Below are 21465 nucleotides of genomic sequence, written 5' to 3' on the forward strand. Positions count from 1 at the left end.
ACAATTTCTCAAATGCTGCCAAATTTGCAACTGAAAAAAACTTTGGTCAAAATATGTCACTGCCTTGTACAGTCTCAAGGAATCACCATATAATTCATCCTTTCCAAAATGATCCTATAAGCGAATCTGAGGTGCTGAGCACACTAAAAATATTAAAAAATAAAAAGTCTACTGGATTGGATGAGTTGTCAATAGAAACAATAAAAAAAAAATCGATGTGGTGATTACCCCTTTGACTTATTTATTTAATCAGTCTTTTTTGCAAGGATACTTTCACGAAGAATTCAAAAAGGCATTAGTAATACCTCTTTTCAAAAAAGGCGATCGCTCGGTAGTAGAAAATTATAGGCAAATCTCTTTGCTCTGCTCACTGTCTAACCCTTAAATGGATGATTTTTTATTTTCGATTAAAAAAAAAATTTTTCGTTATAAAATGATCAAAGAAACAAGGGAAAAATAACGAAAAAAATTCTATTTGAATATTTTTTTAATATTTTCAACATTTGTCGTTGTTGCAGAAATGCAACATTGTACACAAATTCATAAAAGTTTCTCAATGGTGAAATTGTCTGAAACAATTATTTTTTTGTTGAAACAAAGAACAACACCACACTTTTCACAAATTACGTCAGTATACCCCTTGCAGCTTGGAAATTTACACCTGGTTTTTTCTCTGCATGGATTGGCCAGTGTCCAACTTGATCTGTTCGTACATCTTTTGGAGGAATATGTTGTGCATTGCCTTTGTGCTGTTTAGCTTCAACATTTTCTTCCAGACTATGACTTGGTCTACCTCGTGTGGTGGTATTTTTAGATACAACCATACACAAACAATTTGCCACTTGGCTTCTGAATTTCGACTGTGGTAATATTGCTTTCTGTTTTCCGTGTGAAGTCAAGACTCGCTTATATAGTAGCCATGCGTTTACCATACACAAATCAAGTAAATGATGGAATATTCGTAGGTACCATTTTCTACTTTTTAACTTGATCCTGTAGCGTCCTATGAAACTATCCATTAGATCCACTCCATCCATATGTCGATTGTATTCTTGAATGGCATAAGGGCATTCTACATTCACAATTCCCCCTTTCTTCTTATCATATCTTTGAACACTTTTTATAGGATATTTACCAGCATATGTTGAGAGGAGTGTCACACATTTGTTATCTCTCCATATCAGGGATGACACTTCAGTATCCTCTATAGTGGCTACGTACTCATCGGAAGTGCCACGTTCTTTCTTTTTCAGATCATTTTCTGTTGGTAATTTACAATCTGGAATTCGATTACGTCTGATGGTTCCAAGAGATAATATACCTGTTTTTGCAAGATAAAGCATTAGTTCTAATGACGTGTAATAATTGTCACAATACAATCTATAGTTTTTCATATTAGGTATGATCCGGGACAACCGAACAACAATATTAGCAGATGCCCCAATATCTGGTTCATTAGCAGGTCTATTTCCTACATTTTCTTGACCTGAATATACTTCAAAACGATATGCAAATCCAAAAATACCATCAAGTACGAATAATTTGAAACCCCATTTGTGGGGTTGGCAAATGTGGGTTGGCAAATGTGGCACACATTTGTTCATCTACTGAAAGAGTAGGTTCTAGTGGAATGCTGATAAACTTCTCATTCAGATGATCAACTACTGGGCGAAGCTTATGTAATCTGTCATGTCCTGGAGTATTACGTGGGACATGTTTAGAGTTATCGTTGAAATGTATAAAACGTCTGATCTTTTCGAATTTGTTCAGAGGCATTACATTTCTCACAAGATCATAGCCTATCTCACTGCTCCAATAAGATCTCACACTAGGCAAATGAACTATTGAAGTATAGAAGCAAATACCCATGAACTGCTTTATGTCTGTTACAGTAAACAGTTGTGAATTATTCGGATTTGTTTGAATAGCGAATAGATTGGTCTGTTCCACAATATTTTCTACAAAATCGTCACTGAAAAAATAAGAGAAGAAACTATAAGTGGTTTCCAAAGCCATAACTGCAGGTGGGAGTTCAGTTTCCCCATGAAATGCCAATTGCAGATCGTTCAAATGAATATTTCGATGTCTCCAAACCACTTTTTGCTTTTGCAACCTTTTTTTTACCGACTTATCCACCGAATGCTGCAGGACAGATTGATTTTGATCTTCTGGTACAAATTCTTCCTTCATCTCATTGGAAGGCTCCTGGGATAATGCTTCTTCAATATCTTCGTTTTGATCTACAAGTGCATTTATTATGTCTGCCTCACTTGGTGCATAATCTGGGTCAGCAACACTATCTGTTTCCGAAAAGTCCAAGTCATCCTCGCTGTCTGAGCAATTCTCCCAAATATCAGCCAATTCTTCGTCAGTAAGCGGTTTTACCTCTCAATGTACAGTGTTGCAATTCTGCAACAACAATTCATAATCAATTATCACTATCAATATATTATATTTGACATTCCTCATGAAATTATATCAAAAGTACATACCTTATTGCACAAGAACACAATTTTCTTAAGAAGTTTTCTTCAAAAGCACTATTATTATTCTTCCGTTTACTGCACCTATACTGTAACCGTCAAATGTCAACTGGTAACTGAAGTATAAATTCTAAAATCCTAAATACATTCCCTTTTATAATCGAAATATCCGACGGTATTCTTCGAATTGGATCGTTGTAGATATGCAACGCTGTGCTATGGCATCGTATAATAGCCAGTAACAATTTAAAAGCCTATGAAATCGGTTGTTGCAATATTGCAACAATATGCATTTAAGGGCTAAATTATTTGAAAAAATAGTCGCAAATAGGATTACGCATTATTTGGCAGAAAATAATATACTGTGCAAAGATCAACATGGATTCAGAAAGAGTAAATCAATTGAAACTGCAACATATCACTTACTGAATTATATCTACAAAGAAGTGGATTCGAATAATTTTGTAATGTCTTTATTTTTTGATCTAACAAAAGCGTTTGACACAGTGTCTCCTGAATTTCTAGTTGCAAAACTGACCCAACTTAGGTTCCCGAATAACTTGTTACAATGGATTGAATCTTACCTCAAAGGGCGTACCATGACTGTAAAATGTGAAAATGTTAGATCAAGGTGCAACGACGTTAAGCTTGGAGTGCCACAGGGGTCAGTGCTTGGACCATTGCTTTTCTTGTTGTATGCAAATGATTTGTCAGAATATCTGAAAGATTGCCACCTTACCAAGTTTGCGGATGATACCACTATCACAGTTACAGGGGGAAATATTGATGTACTGCTTAGTAAGGTAAAATGCATAATCGATAGTTTTAGCTCCTGGTATCAGCGAAACAGATTAATATTAAACTCCACAAAAACTGTAATAGTAAATTTCTATAATAGGAAAAATAATGTTCCAGATGACCTACAAATAAAGATTAGCAGCGAAATAAAATTTTTAGGAATTTACTTGGATGAAAGCTTATCATGGGATCTGCAGATAAAAGATGTCTGCAACAAATTAAACAAGACATTCTTTGCTTCAAGGCAAATGAAATCATGCATGGACACAGCAGGTCTACTAGAAACCTATTTTGCTATGGCATATTCACATATATCCCTCAATATCATAGCATGGGGTTGCAGTAATGAATTCATCAGAGTATTCGTAGCACAAAAGCGCATTGTTAGACTGTAACCAGCTGTAAACCAGTATTCGTTAGGGAAAAATTATTACCGGCTCCCTCCATATACATTCTTAAATGTATAGGATTTGCTAGATCTAACATCCATGAACTAGAAACATACGCAACGGTGCACAGTTACAACACACGTCATGGTGATGTTTTGCGTATTCCAAGTCATAAGTCAACGAAATATAAAAAGTCCCCTTTGTATAATGCCATAAATCTGTATAATAAATTACCAGAGCAGATCAAACAAATTACCTCTGATAAAGTGTTTCAAGGTAGAGTAAAGCAATTGCTGCTGCAAAAATGTTCCTATAGCTGTGATGAATTCCTGGAAGATGATTTCCGTTGAGCAATGATTTTACTTATTTTACTTATTTTTTTCCTCTTACTATTATTTAGTGTTATCTTCGACGCCTGTTCCATATTTTTACTAAGGAATTTATATACGTGTCTTGTCTATTTATTTGTATGTATGTGTGTATGTTTATATATGTGGATGTGTGTATGTGTGTATATATGTGTATGTGTGAATATCACACTGTGAGTATCACACTGTTATTATGTTCTATATAATAATAATTTTAAGTTATTGACATATCATATGTACATACTGTACCTCAGTGGCAAATAAATAAATAAAATAATAAATAAATAAAAATCAATAAACACCAGAAAATAACTCGTCTTGATAATGCCATCTGAGGTGATGGCGAAACGTCAACTATCAAATAGTACACAACGGATGAACACCCGGAAAAACAACACATCATATTCCACCATCCGTGAAAACCTACATTGTAATATATATATATATATATATATATATATATATATATATATATATATATATATATATATATATATATATATATATTGTCTTCAATCGAGGACCGCCTGCCCGGTACTGACGATGCCCAATAGGCTGAAACAGCTGTATACCGGTGGCTCTTAAATTGAAATCAATATGGGAATGATCAAGGAGTACTTATCTATTTATTTTATATATATATATATATATATATATATATATATATATATATATTTATATGACTGACTGTTGTACAAAAACAAGTATAGCTGAGGCACCAGTCAATCTAATAATAACACTGATGATCTTACAACATGACTCAACTTCTGACGGAAACATCAAACTCTTATGTATGTTCGAAATAGATGAACACTTCAATCTAGCAGACCACTATTATACTCTTCATGCAGTCGTTGAATCTGGTTATTATTACGCCTTGGTCAGAGATGAATCGGACTGGTTTAAGTTTGACGACAGATATATCTTCTGGTGATGTCTGGAGTTCAGAACTCAACTCCATGTTATTGATGAAAGGTAAGTTAGGGACTGTATCAATGTGGTCTTTTCGAAAAGGTTTTGGGAAGATGATATTTATTATGATACACAGCAAAATCTTTTTTTTTCACAAGCGATGTATTATCGAGGCAATGATATTGTATTGACGTAACAGGTGTGTTAATGGTTGTCCTATCAGCTGGTATCATACGGTTGAGGTGTGTACTAACGAAGTCTGTAAACAAATTATGCAGACGTTTTGCTTGGGTGGTTATTCAGTAAATGTTATCTATGAATTTCTTATTGTAAATTTTCCTATCTACATTTTGAATTGAAAACACTAGTATTTGTAGATAGGAAAAATACGAAAGTATCTAGCATAAATCACCTTGTCTTTTTCAATTTATTGCTCCAAATGTTTAAAGAAAAATTATGAAATTTGGAAAAGTATTCGAGAGGTTTTTTATAAAACGAACAATCTCAAATTGCCACATCGCTACCATTTTTCATGGCTTAGACGAGAAAGGGTTCCAAAATGAGTAATTGTTACGCTCCAAGTATCAGAGTGTTACATACTCGAACGAAAATAGTAAACTGTTTATACGGGTATTATTTACAATTATGAATTCTTTTGTATTTTTTTATACTTCAAAAATGTGGTATTTATATTTATTTCAAGGGGAAGCATGTTATACAGTTTTGGAGCGAAATAGTAGACTGAACGTTGGGTATGACTTTTTTTGTAAAGTATATCAATGGATAAATTATGTACATTTCTGGTGTACTTTGTATTTGCCTTAGAATAATTGATATTGTTTGAGTATATCCATATTAGACACTGGTGTGCATACAAACTTCTTATATCAAGCAGATTAGTTTCAGAATAGATTTTTTCCGTATCAAATTGTCTGTTTTTTTTCAACATTAATTTTAAAACTGTATTCTGGAGCACCTGTACAATATTTAGCACATTCTCAAACATTCCACCCCACACTGTGATACAATATCGTATAACTGACTCAACAAGAGATTTGTAAACGATAATTAAGCTTTTTTAGCTTTTTTTGTGAGTATATCCCTGAGTTCATACATTTTATAACTAAAATGTCTAAGTCTTTTTACTATATATTGCAAATGTTCATCCCATCTCAGATGTTGGTCCATTACAACTCCTAAATACTTTAGTTACTTTTTCAATATATGGACATTCACAAAAGGTTTCAGAACACTTTGGCATATGTGAATAAATTTTTTGTTGGACAGTTGGTGGTTGCTCAGAAGAGTGAAAGTAACAAATTTTGATTTTTCAACAATAAGGTTGAGAAGATTGTTACTTAACCAAATTTCTATTTTACCCAAACACTCTTCTGCTACTTTATATACATGTTGCCATGTATCACCTGTACAGATAATTGCAGTATCGTCAGCATATGATATGAGGTGCCCTTCGAAATTATTTATGCGACTTAAATTATTAATATATGCTAAAAATAGTATTGGGCCTAAAACGGTACCTTGAGGTACGCAACTAGAGATTTCACTAACATTGTTGCCTATTTTGACCCGTTGAGTTCTACAAGAAAGATAATCTGTAAAAACATTATTTGCCGGTCCACGTATTCCATATAAATTCAGTTTATTTAAGAGTGCTTCATGAGAAATTGTATCAAAGGCCTTGGCCAAATCAAGAAAAATTGCAAGACACTTTTTTGAATTGTCTAAGGCATCCGATGCTTGCTTAAATAAATCTAAAGCAGCTAGTTCACTATTACTTCCATTCATGAATCCATACTGCCTTTCTGTTAATACCTCATTTTTTTGAAAAAATTCCAGTAGGCGAATTTTGAGGGCATGCTCCAATATCTTCGCAAAATTATCTATTACAGAAATTGGTCGATAGTTGCTGGGATTGGATTTATCACCAGATTCAAAAACGGGAGTTACTATGGAATATTTCCATTGCAGTGGTATTTTGCCAGTTTTGAATATTAAAATGATTATATAGACAAGGGGTTGTTCCAAATACAGGTGTAGAGTTTTTATAAGTTTGGAACCAATTCCATCGGGACCAGGTGCACAATTGTTTTTTAATTTTGATATAATGTTTATAATTTCTTCATCATTTACCGGGGTGAGAAATATTGAATTTACTATTGATTTGTCGTTCAAAAATAGTGGGGTGATTCTACATGATTTATTTATTTTTTTAGCCATTTCTGTGCCAAGACTAGCGAAATATTCATTGAGAACGTTTGATATTCCCTAAATATCTTATCTTTTAATTTGATTTCCCCTATATTTTTCTGTTTTATATTTCTATTAGTTATTTCATTGATTGTTTCTCATGTTTTTTTGCAATCTTTACTATTTTCCTTTAATTCATTTCTGTAATAGTAATTTTTTGTAATTTGTAATAATTGACTCAATTCATTTCTATACCGCTTATATTCATTCCTCAATTCTGGGTTCATATTTTTCAGTTTCAGTTTATTTCTATACTCTATGGATTTGATTAAACCTACAGTGATCCACGGTTTAAGTTGTGCGAAGTTTTGTTTATGTATGTCTTGTAGTGCAGTCTTTTGAATGTTTTTCTTATATAGTAATAAAGTTATCATATGATTTTTGTGATTCATTTTAATTTGTAACATCAAACCAATTTTCGTTTTGTAACACAGTATAAAGTTTTGTATAATCAATGTAGCTATAGCTATGGAATGTGTTTCTTTCTATCAGCGGTTAGCTTCTCGAATCGTGTTTACTATTCTTTGACAAAAAAAGGCATGTAGTCATGTGGTCTGAAACATTTGTTTCAGACCACATTTTTTCTGCAATATAGGTGACATACGATAGAAAGTGGTCTGTTGATCTATGTTTCCGAAAGCCATATTGACGATTGCTCAAGATGTTTAAGCCTTTCAAATATTCAAGGATATGTTGGTTTACGGCTTTCTCCATGATTTTTCTTGCCTTGGGAATAGGTTGAACGCGAGCCATATCCCAACAAGAATGAAAAACTTCTTTTTTGTAAGACAGGTTGAAAAGTCTGCAAAAAACTAGTGCCATTTCATCGTGCCCGTCATCGTACTTTTTAAGAACGATGACGGGCACATCATCAGGTCCAGACGCCTTGTTGATATTGAGCAGTTTCAAAATTCACCTGACTAGACGCTGTCGAAAAGCAATTTCCAGTGATGTGGATTCTATACTAAAACCAATAATGATTGAGAATAGAAGTAAGCCCAGTTGACAGCAAATCGGGGGCGTGCTTATTAATTTTTGAGAGGGTTGAGAATGAAAGAGAAATTCTTAGTACAATTAGTTAAAATATTCATACACATTTTTTATTTACTTCATTAAAACTTTGCAATATCGTAATTTACCTAATCGTTGTAGTCATTAGGTGGGCCTTATGTCTCGTCCATGAAGTACAATTTTTTTTTGAGCTTCCGAAATTCGTCAATTTTTCTTAGATAGTTTCTTCTCCATGCTATTATTCCTTGACGGTCAATGAGAATGCTTTTCCTGTCAACTTTTCCGTACGTAAATTTCATTTCGTGTACAAGTTTCCTAAAAGTTTCTTTACCCATTTTTGGGATCAATTCATGATCACTAAGTGCCTCCAGAACTGTTTGTAGTGTGGGCAGCTCATTTCTGAAAAAGAAACTGTGAATAGTTCTGCGTATACTGGTTTTGGCTTCTTCATCAACTGTGATTTTTTTTCGTCCGCTACTAGTTTTTGGCGTTTGTACGTCCCCATGAATTTATGCTTCTCTTAGTATTTTGTATATCGAGGATTTTTTTACACCGGTATAACCAGAGCGCATATCAACTAATTTATCTTTTGTAATTGTGGAACTTAATGATGTAGAAATGCCCGGTTGTGTTATTCGGAGGTACACACGTAGAATTACAGCACATATGCACAAAGTCATCTTTTGCTGGCTGATGATCTCTTTCAAGACAGTGAAATACTCGCAGTACAATTTGTTTTTCTCTTACTGACCGAGACTCCGACCGTTTTACCTTTTTCGACGTGGAAGGCCCGACCATGTCTCCCATTTTTTGAGTAGTTTGAGAACGGTGTAGAAATATAATTATGTAACTCTTAAACACTTATTAGCACTATTATTTTCACCAATTGTTATCACAACACGTCGATTGCTGACTAACATAACTGTAAAACGTACAATTCACGCTGTATAATTCACAAACCAATGATACGCTCATGGCTGCAAGTACATTAGTGAGGACTGCAACGATGAGATGGAAGTTACGGTGAAGTGACAAAGACAAAAATATCGTTGCGTACAGCGTTGCCACTAGTTGTAATAAATATCTAACACTATACAGAAAATAATGAATTTTTACTGATCAGTAATCAGGAAATGTATAAGTATTACTCATTACAAGCTCATTACTGATTTTTGTCATAAATAATACCTTTTAATCGTACTAGTATTGTGTATTATCTATAATTTGCCACAACCTACAACTCTACTGCTTACTATATTTTGATTCTGCTATAAACTGGTAACGTAAAATTTAGATATGACAACGCGCTTTACTCTCAATCATTATTGATTTTACTATAGTGTGGGAATAGCGGGTGGTGCCTTTTCCAGAAAATCGACTGTGGAGTGGAACGCACATTGTTCAGCTAGTAGATTCACTTTTACACGCTCTATATTAGCTTCACCTGTATGTATGTATGATTGTTTGTATGAATGTGTGTGTGTAACTCTCAAGATCGGGATCTGTATTGACAGAATTATCGGCATTATTGATTGATCTATTCGCGGTCAGATGGCGCTGTTCGTAACCTAATTGATATTTCTTGATCTATTCGCGGGCAGATGGCGTTGTACATAACTATCAATTATTGATTGATCTATTTGCGAACAGATGGCGCTGTACGTAACATCAATTATTGCAATCAAATCAAATCAAAATGTACTTATTTTTGAAGATGAAATCTAATTAACAAAGTGTTACTATTCTAAGAAATATAATATACACAACTTAAAAGATATTGTCGAAGATAAAATATTATTTTCAAAGTGTTATTATTTTAAAGAATATAAGTTATACAAATTGAATAATATTTAAAAAAATTTTGGTGAAAGAGTAGTCAGAAAGTGATAATATATATGCTACATATTTAAATAAATAACAATAATAATGAATATTCTCATGCAACACATAAATGTCAGTATGAGAATATAAAAACTATAAAGCATAAAAATATAAAAGTGAATGGATAGAAAATAACACTGAGAATCAACTTCGCTTGAGCTATTCTCGGGCAGATAGAGCTATACATAACCTCTTTGATAGGTTGTTCAAAAAGAAAATCAAAATAGAAAACATATTTTAAGAATTATAAGTGTTAGCGAAATTTTGTACTAGATATGAAATATTTAAATATTTTCAATTACCCGTGATTCAGTAGGTACAGAAAAAAGTTTTGAACGAAACGGAAGGTACATTTCAAAATCTAATTCGATTATTTGAAAGCAAACCAGAATATGAATTTCAACAATGAGAACTTTATTGCAAATTGTACATCTAAAAAATTCAGTTATTTAAATATTTCAAAAAATCGAAAAATTAGAATCAAGGTGCTTGACATACATATCAAATCAAAAGATTGATTTGAAAAATGAAATTATTCACTGAAAAAATATTTTTAGTCCATTAATATTTTGATTAAATTTCAAATCAGAACATCAAGACTGAATTGTTTTTTGAAATAATTACTCTAAATTTTCTCTTTACTCCGAAATAAATTTTACAACTGTCCGCTCTCTGTTGGAGACTTACTGCATCTCATTATTACTATAGAATTTAAGACCTCAAACCAATGCTCAAACTTTATTATGTTGTTCGAGAGGAATTTTACGCCGTGCGCCGTCTGTTAAAGATTTATAATACTAGTGACTAGAACTCAAAAAAAAAGTATTTTTGACGATAAATCTAACTAAAAAGTGAAAATAAATATAGTTTAAAAAAACTAAAAATCACGCTTTTGAAGAACGTCGAACTAAAAAGTTGAAAATCATTTTTTTCAAATTAGCTCAAGCTAACAATAACGAACGTTCGTTAAAAAGTTAAAAATTATTTTTTTTAAATGAGCTCAAAACAATAACGAACGTTCGTTATTGTTTTAAGCTTATTTAAAAAAAATATTTTTAACTTTTTAGTTCGATGTTTTTCAAAAGCGTGTTTTTTAGTTTTTTTAAACCATATTTATTTCATTGCTGTTGTTGCAATTGCTTGTGTTAGTGATGGAATTGTGGATTTTGTAAAGTTCTAATCGACAGCTTCAGCTACCGACCAGAAGGATCTAGACCCGTTGGGATTGGCAAGCAGTTCATCCCTAATTCTCTCATTGTGAAGTTCTTTGCTTTCATTTATCCTAAGTTTGCAGCTGTTGCGAGCATTAACAAACCTAGTTCGGTTTTCGTCACTGGAATTTTTGCGCCACACCGGTAGGTGAAATTTTTAGAGGCGACATATTGCTCGCAATTTGTATTGAACCAAAATTTGCCATTAGAAGTTCGCTCTATTGAAATAGGATCGAATATGTCCAACCGTGGGTGTATGGAATCCCATTCTAAGATGTGCATGATAGCAAATAGCAGGACAGTAAGTGGGAAAAAATTAATGAATGTTACCGACAAATTACTCAATCCACATAAAGATAGTAGTACTCCGAACTACCTGACAGCATAAATACGCGGTTCGTAACCGTAATATTCAGTCATTCATGTTCATTAGATAACTGCTACTAAGAAAAACAGAACGTTTTTCGAATTAAATTATTACTATCTAGACATGAATGAAAGTTTTCTGAATACTTGGGAAAAGAAACATTTCTTTAATGTCCCAAACAAATTTTACCGGTAGTTTCCTATATGTGATGAGCCTGTTATTAGTGATAAGACATGAAAATTTTAACGAAGTGATTTACATTTCATTCACGACTCAACCAAATGAGTGTCATAACGAGGAATTTTACAGCCTAACCTATTTGACTACAAGGTTCAGTTCGAAATTAAAATAACGTTTCGCATAGTGGATAAAAGCAACTACTCGTACTTAAGTACCATAGAGCTCTATGAAATATTTTCATTATATTCTGAGAAGATATAAGAAAAACACACTAAGAAAAACACTATTTTGGGATCAACAGAAAACTCAATCCATGATTCTCAGAAAGAAACAAGGCTGTAAACAAACAGATAATACTAGAGTCCAGAGAGAAAAAATACATGATCCAACACTTCGATCTAAGTGAGTACCATCACTGGTGGTACCGCAATAGTACCACCAGTGGTGCTAGGCTATATCATGCATGCTTTGCTGAATTGAAATGTATTCGAAGGTATGAATGTACATACATGCATACATACATACAATTACAGTCGTAAACTACCGAAACCTTTGATATTTGGAAGGCTTCAATAACTTGAACGATCGTCAATATGACTTTCAGAAACGAAGATCAACAGGCGACCTTCTATCGTATGTCACCTATATTTGCATTAAGACAATCGAAAAATATGGAGGAGCTGTTGCGCTCGATATTTCTAAGGCCTTTGACAGTGTTTGGCATGAGGGTTTGCTGGATAAACTTCGATGGTATAGCTTGTCGGATCATTTTTGTGCAGGCTCTCCAGCTTCCTGAAAGAACGTTTCCTACAAGTGGTCATCGACGGATATCTCTCTAATGCTTTCATCATCAACGGTAGTGTTCCCCACTGATCCATGTTCTCTCCAACCCTCATTTGATTATTGAACTCATTGGAAAATACTGAGAATCCGATATATTAATTTAATAGCAGGACACTTGTCTCGTCATTCCATTTGGATTCCAGGACATCGGCTAAGGAGGCACATCTTCACTGGCAGCAGGTGGTTGCATAATTTCATGAAGATCTGAAGGTGATTCCGAATTGAGGTGAAAGTAACCGGGTTCAATTCAATTCCACGGAAACACAGGCATCAGTTCTCCAACAAAACAATGTCTTCGAAACGAATATGATAATGACAGGAAAGACAATTCCACTTCGATTTGTTTGTTGGGGGTTGAAATGGACACCAGTGTGTCTTGGCACAATCATGTCGCTGGAATCATAAAGGCTGCTTCTCAAAATCTTGGAACACTGTTCCGAAACAGAAAACTGTACACAGTATTGTTCTCATGCATGGAGCTCCTCCCCAAAACATACCCTGAAATTACTGGATTCCAACCAGAGAAGAGCCATCCGCCTGATTGGCGACGGTAACATGACGTGCAAACTTGATAGCCTGGAACATCGAAGGAAGGTTGGAGATTTGTCTCTCTTCTAAAGATACTTTCACGGGAAGTGTTCAAGTAACTTGGTACATGTGTTTCCACCAAGAGCCACAAAGAGTACATACAAAAAATACGCGACAGACTGTGGCTGCTCATCGTTTTTTGAAGTTCAACTCAGTACACCTCTAACTTCACTGTTTGAGAACTCTTTCATCTGGAAAACTGCGTTTATGTGGAATAAACTCCCTGAGAACGTTTATCCAAATAGATTCATTCTCCAGCTATTCAAACTCAATGTGAATTGCTACTTCCGCACAGACATCGCTTTCAGAGCGCCCAAAGGATTTTTCTGTACTGCTTGTGTTTTTTCCCCAATGAAAACGAATTTCTCTTCACAAAACGAAGATGAGTCCAGTATAAAGCATTCGTGGTTCAGCCTAGCACCCCTTTTGGGACTTTTGGCGAGGTGAAACAGCAATAACTGGTGTTGAGTTATGAATGCTTCATCTTTGAGCTCCCGTTACATCAAATTTCCTCACAGTGGAAGCTTCTGTGAAAGACAGGAGACACATCTTGTTCGGCAGTCGATACTAATACTTGGCTTTGAATTGTACCATCTAAGAAAGCCTTGTTCAGTAGATTTTGCAATGGAGGTTGCTGCAAGCAGTTTCATCGCTTTAGGCTTTGCCAGACAAAGATTGAACACCTGGATGGCAAGAAGATTTATAGACTTCTGGCAGAATCTTTCAGGATTGGCTCACTCCAAGGCGTTTATTCATCCTTCGAAACTTGATACCAAACAGTTGTTGGACTACAGTAGGGATGAACTACGATGTCTAACAGGCCTTCTTATAGGTCACTGTCATTTGAATAATCATATGCAGAGACTCGGACTGTCGGAAGACAGTGTGTGTCGCCTCTGTTTGGAAAATGATGGAACAGCAGAGCACATACTTTGTGCTAGGTGTGAGCCAAAATAAACCCTCGAGTAGGTCGAATAGACCTACTCACTTTGGACCTAACCCAACCTAACCCAACCTAACCTGCAGTAGATTCCAAAGAAGACGGATTCATGAGAGAAAAAGCATCACCTCAACAAACTCGATTTGTTAGTAGTTGTTAGTATTTTCTTTCGAACTAATTAAAACCACAATATTTCTATGATCGTGTGGTTGAGGATAACCACTGTGAAGGAAATGTAACTGATTCACACGATCAGTAGTTTACTGAGCAGTTTTACAGATATCGATGTAAAATATAGAATTGGAACACCTCTCGCAAATAATAGAACCGCAACACTCTTCTTTAGGACCAATCCATCAAGCAAGTTAGCATTTCAAGAGAAATGATCTGAACCATTCCAACGAGTCTATCTCTGCTTATTTTTCATGAAGAGAGAGTTTAATTTCAACTTCTAGTCATACATTAGAGATGATATGAATACAATTTAGTTGTACAACTGATGTATCCCATCGTTTCTTTGCCGAAAGGTAAATAATATTGAAGTAATCTTCTCAGAATCATTGATTCATGTGATGATTGACGACCTATTCATTTTGTAGAAACTCGTATTGAATATAGGTTAAATAAAATAACTTCCGTCTAATTCCTACTAAGATTTTCTTTCGTAACAACCGGTTTCGGTTTGATAAACCGAAAAGTAAAAGTAAACTGACCCATTTTAACAAACGAATCCTTGAATATACAATAATATCGTCAATGTGCTTTTGGCACCTACAATAGCTAGGTACCTGTAATAACAAAATGGTACCTTAATTATCAATATCAATACCAAAACAATAATTATTATTTAACTTTAATAACACATCAAAGGTATCAACTATGGATCCAAAAACACTACTTGTGGACGGTTCCAACTACCAGTGGATCCTAAACTAGTTGCCAAAATTCACAAATTCGAAAGGAGAGAGCTGGTTCTAGTTGGTCATTGTGGCTGTGTTTATAAACAGCATCAGGACTCAATGATTATTCTGTTCATAGCAGATATGAACTTCAAGCAAGAGAGACTATTTGTCATCATCTTGGGTCAAATATGAAAATTATCCATTGTATAATTTTTTACACGTGAGCTGTTCAAAAATTATTTGAAAGTTGCAATTTCACGGGATATATACGTTTAAGTAGCGAATAGTTTATGGAAATACTATGGATCTTCATCGAGTAACGGCCGAATCTATCAGAAAATCAGATAACTTGCTGAGGATGTCACCATATCGATTGGCTTGTGTCATTTTCGAAAATTTTGGGCATGAAGCATGTGGCAGCGAAGTTCGTTTCGAAATTGCTGAATTCTGACCAAAAACCGTCGCATGGGCATCGCTCAGGATTTGTACTTTCTCCTAATACAACAACTCTACTTGAATGTTCATAAAATAGCCAGTTATCCTTCAAAGTATCACAATTTCATCAGAAAACTAGAATTGATGGAAATGTTCTGCACACAGTTTTGATAGTTACCACTTCACTGAGTGATTTTGACAGAACAGTTTTCGAAATCGTTACACATATAATGGCTTCCTCAAGTGTTCAAGTGTTTTTCATGTGTTCCCAAGTATCCATACTGACTGAATTATACTCTGAATTTTACTTTATATAATAACAATTTGATAAACATAACCTCCAACTTATTTGAAGACTGATATTTCTACCTCACTTTGAGTTGAAACTGATTTGAAATTCGAACATCATGAAAGAAAATTTCACCAACTCATCAAATGGGCATGTAAAACTCATTACCCATTTCACATTGGGAAACAAATTCAGAAAAAAAAGAACTTATATTTAATCATTCAGTAACTTATCAAATTTTTTTATTTCATTGATTTCTAAGCATCTCAAACCTTCATAGTCGTGGTTGAACTCACACCCCCTGTTAAAATATATTTTACAAATATGAAATTGCCGTCACTTCCAGAAAACTACTCATATGTTCTTTTATTCTCCGGAAAAAGTTTCTTTCCGTTAGCCCAATACAGAGTTTTGACAAGAATCACACATAAACTTGTATACTCTTGATATATCCAACATTGAAGTTTTGTTTCTATTTTCTCTAATAAATTCCAAGTCTTTTCATCCTTATTTTTAAAAAAATGAGCGACATTTTGGCAGAAAGGCATGACTTCAATCAGAATGAGTTTTTTTGTAGAAAGTGCATATCAACAATGCTGACAAAACTGTAAATGAAAGAAATGAAACAAAAATCATCATCCAAATTCATAGCTCTATCTTCAAATATTAGAAAAAAAATTCATAACCACCCCCGATCAAAATTATCTTCCTCAGAATGACTGTCATTGATAGAAACATTTACCAATTCATTTGTTCCGAGGAAGGTAGTTAGCATCATCAAAAACATGATAAAAACAAACAGTTTGCTTCAAGTAGCCGTCAAAACTTGCCTGCAACCCTACAAAAAAATCCATATAAAAAGTGCTTGGAATGATCTTGAATGGATGGTCAAAATGTCTATAGGAACATAAGGGACCAATAATCGCATATTCAATTTGAATTTTTGATGACATCCGTATAAAAACGACAACTGGTAATCCACTCCCATTCGAAAAGTAGATATAATTTATACAGGTTTCCGAATAATTTCTATATTTTCAAAAAAGATATCAGCGTGGCTAAATTTCCTCTCCAAACTATTACAATCTCCCTCGTAAAAAATATTGTAATATCAATTATGCTACAAGTAGTGGATATTTAACCTGACTCGACTTGCCCAGTTCAGATTCACAATGTATTTGATAAGCGGAATTATATTTTTATGTACGACTTTGACCGTTCATCATGCTGCCAAAATTTTAGCGGTTTTTCCAGTTTGTTCCAAGAGCCATTTTACTCCTGGATTCATCTTAATGAAAGAATTAGCCCAAAGAGGACACGAAATAACTTTCATCAATGCATTTCCCCAAAAGGAACCCATCAAAAACCTTCGAGATATTTCGGTGGAAGAAGTGAAAACATCACTAGCAGGTGAGTTGGTGAAAAAATATCTTTTCTATACGGAGTTGTATACAAGTGAATGATTCAAAAGATTTTTTTCCATTCGAAGTTGAAAAAAATATCAGTAACCATGTTTGAAGGGTCTTTGCATAACTGTCAATTGATTTTCCAGTATTTGATATAAACAACGTTGAATATTTTTTCAAAAAGTGGTTGACAATATTTCATGGGGAATTTTAGTAAGCCGGATTTTGCTACGCGATGTTATTGAACGAGATAATGAAATTACAATAGGGTTCCCGAAAATCAAAACACCACTAAAATGCCTGACTAGGTCAGTGGTTTGCACTAAATTGTGGGTGCAACTAATTAAAGAGAAAAATAAATGATTTTTAACAAAAAGGGGAAGCACCACCAATTTTTGTTGGCCAGTTAAAAACCGGATTCAAAACCTATTAAAATATTCAACTTCTCATAAAAGTAATAATTCTATTTGCAATGACTGAGGGAGTTTATAACAATAATAACAAAAATATAGTGAATCCTCTGTTTGTCAATTCCTCACTTAAATTACTAGATTACCACTACCACAATCGCCACAAAAGAATTAACCAAGAAAGAAATTTCTGGCAAAAACATAACAATCTGCAGTGACAGCAGACAAGCCCTATTAGCCTTGAACAGACAACGTATAACCTCAGGGCTAGTACTAGAGTGTCACCAAGATTTAGCCAAAGCCTCAGTAGATAATAACATTATCCTGAGGTGGATTAAAGGGCACGGCAGGAATAAATGTGATCGCATTGCCGACTTTTCAGCCAAGGAAGTGGCCAGACTAAGAATTTTAGGACCCAGTGGCACCCACGGCCTGATGACTTCGACAGTTGCGGAACTAGTCAAGTGTTACACTCATGCTCAATCCTTAAAGAGATGGGACGAAACCAAAGGATGTAATCTTGCCAGGATCACCTTGGGTGACCCTGGGAAGCTGGCGCCGAAGAAATATTTGGCAATGACCAGGAAAAATCTACGCCTAACACTAGGATTTCTGACTGGTCACTGTTAACTAAGGAAACTCCTCCATAATATGGGGCTGGTGGACACACCTCTATGGAGGATGTGTGAACAGGAAGATGAGACTGTCAGGTATGTGTTCGGCGAGTCTTGGCCTACACCTGCCGATATAAAGGAGATGTCTCCCAGTGACCTGTCCACCTTCCTGGAAAGGACAGGATGGACGATGACCTAGGAGGACAACTCCTCGGGAGGATGTACACAAGTGGCCTAAGTACTGTGGGCTTACACCCACCCTTCACACTCTACAGATACAGATACCACCACCATAATACAGTTAATAAAATTCGCTAATATGTGACGTCACGTGAAAGCTTACACCACTCATCTCAATGAGGATGTAAATGAGTACCTCATGGCAAATAAATTGAAACTGAATAAAATGAAAACTAAAGGAATGATTATTACAACAAAATATAAATAGAACAACCTTGATTTAAATGAAATAAATCTACAAATCGATAATAAAAACATTGAAATTGTGTCATGTATCAAATATCTTGTATTCCAGTTAGATAATTTATTACTTTTTGGCAATCATCTCGATTATATATGTAAAAAAATATCTTAAAAAAATATATTTCTTCGCAAGAATTTATGGTAATTTATCCACTCTAAAATTTCTGTGTACAATGCGATTATCCAACCACATTTTGATTACTGTTCTTCTATTATTTTCTTAATTATTCTAAATCGAACATCCCAATTACAAAAACTTCAAAATAGCGGTATCTGAATTGTTCTAAAAGTGAATAGATTCACTGAAATCGGAATTATGTTATAAACTTTGCGGTGGCTACCAGTTTCTTTACGGTTGTATTACTTAACTATGACATTTATATATAAAATTCTGAATAACTTATCACCTTCATATTTTTCTGAATTTGTTAGTTCAAATTCAGAAGTGCACAAATATGCCACAAGAAATCATACTAATTTGCATTTATGTAAAACAAATAGGAGAAGAGCCATGAATTCTTTATTTTTCAAAGGGTTTGATGCATACAATAAGTTACCAAATGAAACTAAATCTAGTTCATCATTAAGTATTTTTCAAAAACAGTTATTGAAATCCATCCATAATGCTAGATAGAATAATACTCGGTAAGATAATATTAATAAATATAGTATTTGTATGTTATTTTCTGCTTTTTATCATTGCATTGGAGCTGCACTCATATTGAAATGTATTTTTGATAGCATATGTCTTGATTTTTCAAACTGAAAATTTTTATTTTCAATTTTGAACTATATCTACATTTTGAGTTTTTTTATATAATTATTTTCAATTTCTATGTTAGTAATATGTTTTATATAATATTGTGTATTAGGATTACCTATTTCAATAAATATATTCTCCTTCTTCTTCTTCTTCTTTTTTTTGTTAACACTATAACAAAATATCAAGGTGGCATGGTGTCTGATTGAAATGTTGACAGAAGTATACCACCCCCTGCTCGAACTTTTCATTTAGTTTCCACTATTTTCCACATTTCAAATATTTATTATGCCTTCAAAATATATTTTTCACTGTTTCGGGAAAGATAATAGATAATACCAAATATTGCTGAACTTTATTGCCGAAGTAACCGAGGTCATTTAACATAAACGCAGTTCTCCAAATGAAAGAGTTTTTAAACAGTTACGTTCGAGGTGTACTGAGTTGAACTTCAAAACGATGAGCTGCTACAGTCCGTAGCGTATGTCTGATATGTTCCAAGTCACTTGTACACTTTCCGTGAAAATATATATAGAAGAGAGACAAATCTCCAACCTTTCTTCGATGTTCCAGACTATAGGGGTTGCAAGTGGTGTTCGTGTCTCCAATCAAGCGGGTGGCTCTTTTCTGGGTAGAATCCAGCAGTTTCAGGGTATGTTTAGGGGCGGAGCTCCATACTCTCTCCTCTATTCTCTATCTATTACTCTCTCACTCCGTCCCCACTCTAAATTCTGTTGCCATGACGCCATCACAGCTGATCACAGAGACTCGTTCGTGATGAAGATGAAGATGATGAATAATTAATTCATGGATGTAGCCGTTATTACGTGGTAGAAAATAATAATGAAGAAAAGAGAAATTGAACTTCCTATGTTTTTTACCACTTTTATTTGTAACTAACGTTACTGCAGTTTCGTCTTTTACAGACATTTTCAAACTTATACAATATATAAGTTTGAAAATGTCCTTATAGGACAAAACTGCAGTAACGTTAATTACAAATAAAAGTGGTTAAGTACATAGAAAGTTTAATTTCTCTTTTCTTCGTTAATTAATCAATTGATTATAAAAAATTGAATTTTTTTGAGAATTTTTTTAATATTATTTTCTTATAAATACAACTATTCTACTTGAAAAACATGCACTCATTTATTTGCATGCTATTTCCTGAGCTCTTCAATTGATTGAGTTCGATGAATTGAAAATGATTTTAAAAAAAATATTGTTTTCATCAGATTAGGCGAATCCCTCTAGATAATCGTCAGATTATGAGACAGCACGTCTAAAACATAAAGATGAACCATATATATCCTAATCTGACGCGCTTGAGTATTTCAAGATGACGATTTTTTTTTGCACATTATAATAATGGCCGCGAGTTTGCGTCAGATCGAAATCGTCAGAGATCATTGAATGGGAACTTTTTTTGTTGCACTTAACACCCCCTTAGAAAATCTGACGCGCTCGATTGAATTTTTTTTTCACTTTCAACCCTTACGTACAACCACCCACATCATGCAAACGATCAGATTAACATACCAACATTATTAAAAATACGTCGGAGATTGATGCTATTAATATCTGACGCGCTCGAGTATGTTCATGCAACAGTATTTTTTTACATATTTAAAAATCTATAGCCGCTTCCCCCACCGATGAAAAGGTAGGTGTATCTTATATAACATTTTTTTCTTCTTATCATCTAAGCTTTGCAACCTAATATGTCTCAATGAAGCTCGAGTAAATCCCCATTTTGCATCGTGGGCTCCCACGCTTTGAAGTGTAATCGTTTTACCAGCATTGCAGCGATGTTAGATTGTTTGCAGTGGGTATCGGTGGAAAACAGATTTTATTAATCAACATTGATTTTTATTTATTAGATATTACATAAGCTACGTCCAGATTATCTAAGTGAATTTACTGCGAT

At 34.1% G+C, this 21465-nt stretch overlaps 2 protein-coding genes across 2 annotated transcripts in view; one reads left to right on the top strand and one right to left on the bottom strand.

Moving 5' to 3' along the window:
- LOC111515458 (G-protein coupled receptor dmsr-1) overlaps positions 1 to 21465 on the bottom strand; it is a 380603-nt gene that overhangs the window by 274635 nt on the left and 84503 nt on the right. The gene's annotated exons all lie outside the window — the stretch shown is intronic.
- Positions 17023 to 21465, top strand: part of LOC111515926 (UDP-glucosyltransferase 2) — a 31981-nt gene continuing 27538 nt past the window's right edge. The window contains exon 1 of the mRNA XM_074180352.1: positions 17023 to 17275. Coding sequence (XP_074036453.1) covers positions 17038 to 17275 — 238 coding nt within the window. The 5' untranslated portion in view covers positions 17023 to 17037. The remainder of the gene's footprint in view (positions 17276 to 21465) is intronic.

Source organism: Leptinotarsa decemlineata, unplaced genomic scaffold (genome assembly GCF_025532065.1).
Source record: "Leptinotarsa decemlineata unplaced genomic scaffold, Ldec_3_MD MMD2_tig00026294_RagTag_RagTag, whole genome shotgun sequence".
Lineage (NCBI taxonomy): Eukaryota > Metazoa > Arthropoda > Insecta > Coleoptera > Chrysomelidae > Leptinotarsa > Leptinotarsa decemlineata.